Source organism: Limulus polyphemus, unplaced genomic scaffold (assembly GCF_000517525.1).
Source record: "Limulus polyphemus unplaced genomic scaffold, Limulus_polyphemus-2.1.2 Scaffold4255, whole genome shotgun sequence".
NCBI lineage: Eukaryota > Metazoa > Arthropoda > Merostomata > Xiphosura > Limulidae > Limulus > Limulus polyphemus.
In genome coordinates this window covers 79,380-88,520 of record NW_013669865.1, presented here as the reverse complement: position 1 = coordinate 88,520, position 9,141 = coordinate 79,380, and the positions used below count along the sequence as shown (strand labels likewise).

Below are 9,141 nucleotides of genomic sequence, written 5' to 3'. Positions count from 1 at the left end.
ATATTAATGCCTCAGCTAGTAACCTGAAATGCTGGTATTGATATTAATGCCTCAGCTAGTAACCTGAAATGCTGGTATTGATATTAATGCCTCAGCTAGTAACCTGAAATGCTGATAGTGACATTAATGCCTCAGCTAGTAACCTGAAATGCTGGTAGTGACATTAATGCCTCAGCTGGTAACCTGAAATGCTGGTATTGATATTAATGCCTCAGCTAGTAACCTGAAATGCTGGTATTGATATTAATGCCTCAGCTAGTAACCTGAAATGCTGGTATTGATATTAATGCCTCAGCTAGCAATGTAACATGCTGGTAGTGACATTAACAAACACGATTCATTCGGCTCAAATACTGTAAAACCTTAACGTCTAAACACATGTAATTTCTCGTTTACATCCTATCATAGATAAATAAGAATACTTACGGCACCTTGGTGAGAAACTATCTAAGCGAATGGAATGGAAAGACGTAGGAGTGGCACTTAATGGCATCACAGCTAATATTAGAGCTAAGCACTCTGCTACATCATTGTCTCTTGCACAGGAGAGGGCAGGAGTGTGGCCTGTCACGTAGACATTTTATAAGTTGAAAGATTGTCGTCTTATTTACTATTTTTCTTTAAGCTTGCTGTTTTATTCTGTAGGTCTCTCATATTATTTGAATTGATATTTTGGTACTTTTACCTTGCTTCACTAAAATGATCACAACAAACACCGAGGAACCCTTCTAATAAAGATTCTCTAAATATAATGAAGTTGTTTTCTTCTCTTGTAGCAGAATATATAATTTCAAAACAATACAAATAGCACACGAAGTTTGACCTATAAAACTGAATCTTGGGTTAGTGTGAAATGAAAAAAAATTGTGTAAAACTTTACCACAAAAATCACCAATTACTTTTAACATATATAGATTTTTTTTCTCTACTAACAACTCACTACAACCATGTAGGTCTATAAAAAAACTCCAGGTTTGTTACAGTCAGTTTTGTATGATGTTTTGAGCTTACGAACTATGAAATTAGGGTACTGAAAAAGTGTAATCAGTCTTAAAGAAAGGTTTACTATTAAATTCACATTTATAAATGATCCAGATTTATTCAAAAAACTACAAATAACATATTTTATTCTATAAATGCTTTTACTCTGTCTAGCTGGCACTGCTAAGTGATCTCTGTGGAAGTTCAATTCCAAAGTTTCAACCAACAGTTGAAAAAAAAAAAGCAAATAGTATGTATCATTATCATTTAAATGTGCAAAATTTGACTTCTTAACTGCTAGTTAATGCCTTTTTCTTTTCATATCATAAATACTAAAAATTTCATAAGTTTTTAAAGCACTGCTAACTTGAATTAAAATCTAAGCACTTTTAAGGCTTTAAATTTCCAACTTTTAAATTACAATCTTTTCAACGATTTCAAGGACTTGCATGAAATTCACAGTATCTGAAAAGAAAAATAATGTCATTTTTTAAAATATTTACACTTTTTTCTTCTCTGAGTCCTGTGCCATAAATAAATAAATTTTTGTTTTAATCAGACAAGCCCAATCAAACCTTAATGAAGCTACAGTACCGAAGCCAATTTGCTATTTAACTACATTCTTTCAAGTATAATAATGAAATGTGATTAAATACTTAAACTCTGATATTTTGATTATGTATAAATGGCTAAAGAAACACAAAAACGTAAAATTAAGTTAAACATCTAACACACTTATAGAATTTAGGGACTTACCATTCTTGTCTGTTGCTAAAACATTGGCACCTTTGAGCAAGAGAGTTTGGGTGACTGTTATAAGGCCATTTCTGGCAGCCATATGCAAAGGCCTTAGAAAAAAAACAATCATGCATTTAACAAATAAGCTAATAACATAAAAACATTTAGGCAAAGATTCTTTCATCATGACCTAAAAATGAGAACAATGGCTGTCAATTACTTCCTTCAAAATAATTATAAATTAATTACTGGCCAACCAACAACTGTATCTATATTTTAGACTGTACATGTTTTGCATGTAGAAAGTAGTACTGAGTCTTGTATATTTCAAGAATTTTTATTGTTATTATAGATATTGTAAAATAAAAACTGTCTTTGAAATTCAATAGGTAGAACTTTAATAACTAGAATCAGTTCAGCGAACTTGGATTACTAGCTACAGAAAATTATAAATGATTAAGAGTCTAATGACCAAATCATGGCATTGTTACATGTTCTTCATTTATCACTTCAGCATCTTTTAGGAAATTCAAGATTTTATAAGCACCTTGTCTCGTTAAATTTGTTTGATTAAAAACTAAGAAACAAATCTAATATTTAATTTTTTAAAAAACCTTAATATTATACCAGGTATTTCAATCATATTAATCTTTACATTTTCAAGTTCTGATCATATTTTTTTTTTAAGGCGGACATTACCACTGATACTTATAATAGAAGAATTCCCCACGATAATTTTCTTCTACTCGGCCAACCTTCCTCATATAAAAGCTGTAGTTACAAGAAAGCATCTTTCTGCTGTTAGATAGCAGTTTAAATAATCTGAAGGTTTATTTTTTAAAACGTCTATTAAATTCAACTCAACATCCTTGAATAATTAAAACATTTACATACACATTAAATATTTCTAGCCTACCTAACTTGAAATGAAATCTACGTACTTAAAACTTCATAGGAATGCTGCTCAATACAAAAGTTAAAAAATTCCTCACTATATAGAAAATTCTGTTTCCAAATACACATGACCGAAGGGTAAACTAATAGTTGGCACAGTGTGATTTAAAGAATATGCTATTTCTATGTAAAAAAAAATGCACACTTACGTCTTCAGTTCAATATTTGTCATGTTAACTATGCTGTCACATTTTTCTAAAAGTGTAAGCGCTACTGACTCTTGGTTCTGAAAAGATATTTCAAAATAAACCACTTATTTAAGTACTATGAGAAAGTTATATGACTTACAGGCTGTTTAAAAAACAACCACATAAACTGCTTCCTAAAAAAATTTTGTTTTTAATGAGATGTGACTTACAACTACTACCACTCTTCGAAGAAAATATTTTAAACACAATACAGTTACAACGACATTAAAAGCCTACATTGTAAGGTCTGACAATTTCAAATTTAAGATCAAATTGACATCAGAAAAAAATCTTTTTGATGTGTGGCTTGATCAGTTTTCTGTCATATAGAGCTGCATACAGCTGATTTTGTTCAAGAAAAAAAGAGTGATTATAAAGGTTCATTCACAGAATCGAAATTATTCAACAAATATATTTTTACTGACTATTATTTTAAAATTTGCAATGCCTCTTAGAAAAATGAATTTCAAAGACTATTGTTTACCAAATAGCTGCTATAACAGTTGAACACATGGTGGTGAATCATTTAACTGATTAAAACTTATACAAGAAGAATTGTTTCAACTACCTTCTTAACATAAACCTTTAAATATCAGTAAAGAACAACTTCAGGCTGTTAAAACCTATAACAATTAAAGGTGATTGTTTTTGTTTGTTTTGTATACAGTAAGACCTCGCTTAGTGCCACCCGCTTTAAGCCGATTCGTTACAGAGCTCTTGTCTCCTTGAGAGATTTTTTCTTTTCACAAGAGAAAAAAGAAAATCCATAAATTTCTGAACACTACTTTTTCGTACTAATGGTAGTAGTGCACTAAATAGTTTTTATTTAATAAAATAATGCAACAAAGAACATAGAATAGTGACATACAAAAAGCAGACAATGTTCTATAACTATCACAATTCTTCTGGCATTTATTGCGACCCAATATGAACCATTAAAATTTCATCTATCATCACAAACTTGTTCACGTGGGAAAAAAACATTTTCTTAGGAAGCAATCTACAAGTCTCTATGCAGAAAACAAAGTAATATAATACGTCATTTGATAGATAAAAACCTTATTTGTCTGTTGGTTATAACTAATATAGTCATAAATGTAAGAAACAACTACATGTATTGACAAACAGACTTCTAAATGAATCAGCTCTATACATGGTCATTTTAACATTACGTATATGGAGATATGTAACTGAAGGTATTGTTTCTTACCTGTGAATGATGTATAAGTGTTTTATTTAGATACTGGTAAATTTAACGTAAATTACTCACTATAATATTGTCATCGCTGGAAAAAAGCAAATTTTTATTAGCCTTCAATTTTGTTTGGTTACAGAGCCATCAAATAGAAAAATAAAAACGTATACAACATTAAGAGTTTCTGTTTATTAAATTGCAAGACTAGATAAACCGCGAAAATAATTCAATTCTCATATTGATCATAACTAGACGGAATGCCATTAAAATCAATTCAGAACCTTCAAACGTTTACTCTTTAATAGAAAATCTTCACATCGATTAAAATAGTTTATTATTATAAGAAGTGCATCTAACTTCCAGAGCTTTCGTCTGTAGGACTGCCGTCTTTCCCTCGTATCCCTCCCCCCTTTTGTTCATACACGTATATTTCCTTAGGCACGGATAATATAGCATATGCTAGCAAATATAATTGCCATGCAAATTTGAACTATTTCATAGAAACACTTATTCTTATTGAGGTGAAAGAGCTTTTATAAATAAGTGAATATACTTCATTGTTTGGTTAGTCTTTATATAAATTGATTCGTACTGCATAATTGACAACATTTCAAAAGGAAAAAAATAGGTAAACACTGCATATTCTACAAGCATGTACCTACTAGTGGGATTCGGGGGTAAGTTCCTTCTCAAAAACAAATAAATAATATGCACATTACAGTAATACCTCGTTTAGTGCTCAGGAAGGGTTCCTGAGAAGTTATCATGTTTGTTATTCGAACCAGCAGTACAATATTTTAACTTGAAATAAAGTAACAAAACTAAAATGTGTCACAAATGAATTCAAAATGTTTAAACTATATTGGGAGTTTACGAAATGACACAGAGTAAGAATTTATCCCAGCTCTCTTACATATTTCTACTAAATATTAACTCCTACATGTGTCTTTAAGGGGAAGTTTATATTTAAATATATAGTAATTTTTCGCTTGTTTTGTTTGTTAAGCATAAAGCTACATAATGGGCTATCTGTGCTCTGCCCACCACGGGTATTGAAACCCAGTTTTTAGCGTATAAGCCTTCACTGAGCCACTGGGGTATATATAGTAATTCAAAAATTAAATCAGCAACAGCTATAAAAGAATCAAGGCTCTACATGGCCAGGTGGTTAGGGCGCTCAACTCGCAATCTGGGGGTCTCAGGTTCGAATCCCCGTCCCACCAAACATGCTCGCCCTTTCAGCCGTGGGGGCGTTATAATGTGACGGTCAATCCCACTATTCGTTAGTAAAAGAGTAGCCCAAGAGTTGGCGGTGGGTGGTGATGACTAGCTGCCTTCCCTCTAGTCTTACACTGGTAAATTAGGGACGGCTAGCGCAGATAGCCCTCGTGTAACTTTGCGCGAAATTAATAAACAACAACAAACAAACAATAAATGAAACAAAAACCTATTAAGAAGAATGTGGGATTGTTGTATTTAAATTTAAAGTAAATAAGTGTAAAAACATGGAGAGACTATAAACGAATTATCTCTTTGTACCCAACATTTTTTTTCTTTTGTGTATGAACACCTTGTTTTTGTGGGAAAAGGCCATCTTTGATTAAAATCTTGAGAGTTTTTCTCGATCGAACTCTTGATAAAGCGACGTTAAAAATAATTTTTAAAATTATGGTATGAAGAAGTATAAAAATCAACTGACGTCATGTGTTTTTGGTAAATTTCTTGTGTTTATATGTGTCTAAGTTGCATTTGTATATCATCTGAAACCTGTAATTATTTTCTTTCGCGCAATGTGTTAGCTGTAGAGCATCGAAAACAAACGAATGAATGATTTTCAGCCTAACGCGATTTTATCAGACTTACTAGGTATAAAAGGCCTCATTGCTTCGAAAACTTAAACATTTTACATCATAACATCAAGCTTCTTGTCCATTTCACATACTTTTTGGCTTAGTCAGCTCTGAAATTGATTGAAAGGCCTCTTCGGCACTGGTGATTAAGAAGAATGTGAGGAAACAACACCTGAGATCAGGCGTGATTTTCACCACATTTGCAAGACCTATAAAGAATCAGTTAAAGTTTTCTGAATTTTTCATCTGTTTACAGTTTTACTTTTTATTCCAACTTCGTACTTTAATCTAAACCTCACAGAAAATGGGCACATTTGGAATTTAAAAAACAACAACTCTAATCTGTACAAAAACTTAACTTAAAACTAATTTTTTTTAGTTTTCTTTCTTTGTAATTAAGCACAAAGCTACACAATGGGCTATCTGTGCTCTGCCCACCACGGGTATCGAAACCCGGATTCTAGCGTTGTAAGTCCGCAGACATGCCGCTGTGCCACTGGGGGGGGGGATTTTTTTAGTAAAATACTCTTAACATAATGACATCAATACGGTGTTGCCTTCCTAGTGAGAAGACTAAGAAACTCGTGCACAGAACAGCCCACGATGTCAAAACCTAAGAACAGCCAGCCAGCGCTTCACAAAGTTATTATGGTAGGAAGTGGGGGAGTTGGAAAATCAGCCCTGACGCTACAGTTTATGTATGACGAGGTAAGATCATATTTTTTCTTCCCATCAGTAATTGTTAACTGTTGAACGTATTAAGTACAAACGATCGTCATCCATATTATTTAGACGTATGCTAACTGATTATTGAGCACAGATTTTATATTACAGTATTAATATATAACGCACGTCTGTATTTGAGGTTTTGTTTGATTATCAGTCACATGCAATAAGATATACACATACGTAACGTGTGACGAATCTAGCTATCTCGGAAATACGCCTGTAGATTATTGTAGATGTTGTCGTGTTTGTTTTTTTTAGGACACGCCTGATAAATAAAATCTTGTATTAATACACCATATAATAAATAAACTTAGTATTCCAAAAGTTGTTTAATTTCGAAGTCTAAGTTCAAGGGAGGTCCAGTTCAATCTACACTTTGATCAACACGTGTTATTGGGTTATACTAGTTTCGGAGAATTCCACTCCTCATCAGTAACCGTGAACACAAGTTAACCAAAGAGAGATAAGCTGGACCTATATCTTAGTGAAAAGTATCAAACATACTGTTGGTGTGAACGTGCTTCGTATTTACTATGAGAAAAACCTGTTCACTGGATGACTGAAGTGAAGAAAAAGTATCATTGGCCTTATTCAGCTCTTCACATTATATAACCGCTCTATGTGTGGCTATATAATGTGAACAACTGAATAGTGACCGATGCCACTTTTTCTTCACTGACACTATCGAGTGTATAGGTTTTTCTCATAGTGACTATAAAGCACGTTCATACCAACAGTATGTTTAACACATTATATGTTATACCCCACCCCTACCCTGGTGGCTCAGTGATAAATGTGAGGGCTTTTAAAGCTAAAAATCGGGTTTCGATACTCGCGGTGAACAAAGCACAGATAGCCCATTTGTGTAACTTTGTGGTTATCAGACAAGCCAATACTATGCGAAGTAAAAGATGCTTGGATGTTTGTTTTAGCCACATTGAGCTAGCTACTGTGCCCACCGCAGGGAATCGAACCCCGTATTGAAGCGCTGTAATTACATAGACTTTCCGCTGTCCCGCCGGGGTGTGTGTGTGTGTATGTGACAGAAGACGGTCATTTATTTCTTTTTTATCATTTGTTAAATTAGGATTTTAACCTCTATAATCAGGTTTGAGGATTGGGGAGGGGGGGGGGCAGACCTATCCATTGGAAGTTTACTGCCCTCACGCCACCCAGGTGAACACGTCCGTGATTCCAACCACACGAAGATTGGATCACTATTGTCACAGAGAAACAGGAACCCTATAGTTTGAAATCTAAAGGAATGGAGAATGCCGTTCCACTGCTTTCCGACTCAATTTAATCTCCGATATATATATTTTTTGTTAATTTCGTACTCATAAAGATGAGATACAGTTAACTGTTAACACTTTTCAAATAAGAAATAACATATACCATATGTTTACTGTGTTTATGAACTGCTTCAATGAATTTAGGCCTACGTTTGTTGTTTGTTTGTATTTTATTTGAACGGGGTGTGTGTTTGGAACTTAAACCAAATGTTTATTTTAATAACAATCTGTTCATCAGCGAAACATTTAAGTCTTTGTTTTTGTTAACAAAATTAAATGTCATGTTTAAATGGTTGTAACAACAAAGCACTAACTTTTTAAGTGAAGATCTACTTTATAGAATTTGCGTGTGAATATTTTCGAACGTAGCGCTACCTGTTGCTAAAGTAATAAACTATAAGGACTACCCGCTGGAAATAAATTTCATTACATATAAGTTATTGGCCCAAAAAAATAAGGTATCGCATTTTAGGTTATATAATGCTCGATATTTTCGTTGTCTTAATTAATTTATATCAAACATATCTTAGTGAAGCATCCAGTTTCTGATATAACACATCAAGCCGATGGCGCATGGCAATTTCATACGATTTAGTACGTTCAAGTTCAAAAAATACTTTCATGTTTAGATATATTTTCAGTTTTTAATGTGCTAAAACAGACGTAAAGAAAGCTTTTGTTTGTTTGTTGTTAAGCACAAAGCTACACAATGGGCTAATTGTGCTGTGTCTACCACAGGTATCGAAACCCGGTTTTTAGTGGTAAACAAAGTGGTTTGTTTCCTTTAATGAACAAGCTAGAGCTTGGTATGTTTATTACTGAAAGTTAGCATAATATTAGAAATTTTGTCATTCAAGTTTTTTTTTATTTCCATTGTTAACGAACAGTTTGTTGAAGAGTATGAGCCCACCGATACCGACACCTACCGTAAGAAAGTTTTGTTGGATGGAGAGGAGGTTCAGATTGACGTCCTTGACACAGCGGGCCAAGAAGATTATGTCGCCATTCGAGACAATTACATCCGTTCAGGAGAAGGCTTTCTCTGTGTGTTCTCCATCACTGAGCAAGAAAGTTTTTCAGCAACAGCAGGATTTAGGTTTGTGTGTAATCCGAGCCTCTGTCCTTACTGTCCATGCTTGTTTAGTACAATTTGTTTGTTTGTTTTTTTTTTAATTTCGCGCAAAGCTACACGAGGGCTATCTGCGCTAGCCGTC

At 33.5% G+C, this 9,141-nt stretch overlaps 1 protein-coding gene across 1 annotated transcript in view; it reads left to right on the top strand.

Moving 5' to 3' along the window:
- The window catches only part of LOC106470857 (ras-related protein Ral-a-like), a 15,809-nt gene that overhangs the window by 3,596 nt on the left and 3,072 nt on the right, over positions 1-9,141 (top strand). The window contains exons 2-3 of the mRNA XM_013931432.2: positions 6,472-6,614; positions 8,815-9,023. Coding sequence (XP_013786886.1) covers positions 6,510-6,614; positions 8,815-9,023 — 314 coding nt within the window. The 5' untranslated portion in view covers positions 6,472-6,509. The remainder of the gene's footprint in view (positions 1-6,471; positions 6,615-8,814; positions 9,024-9,141) is intronic.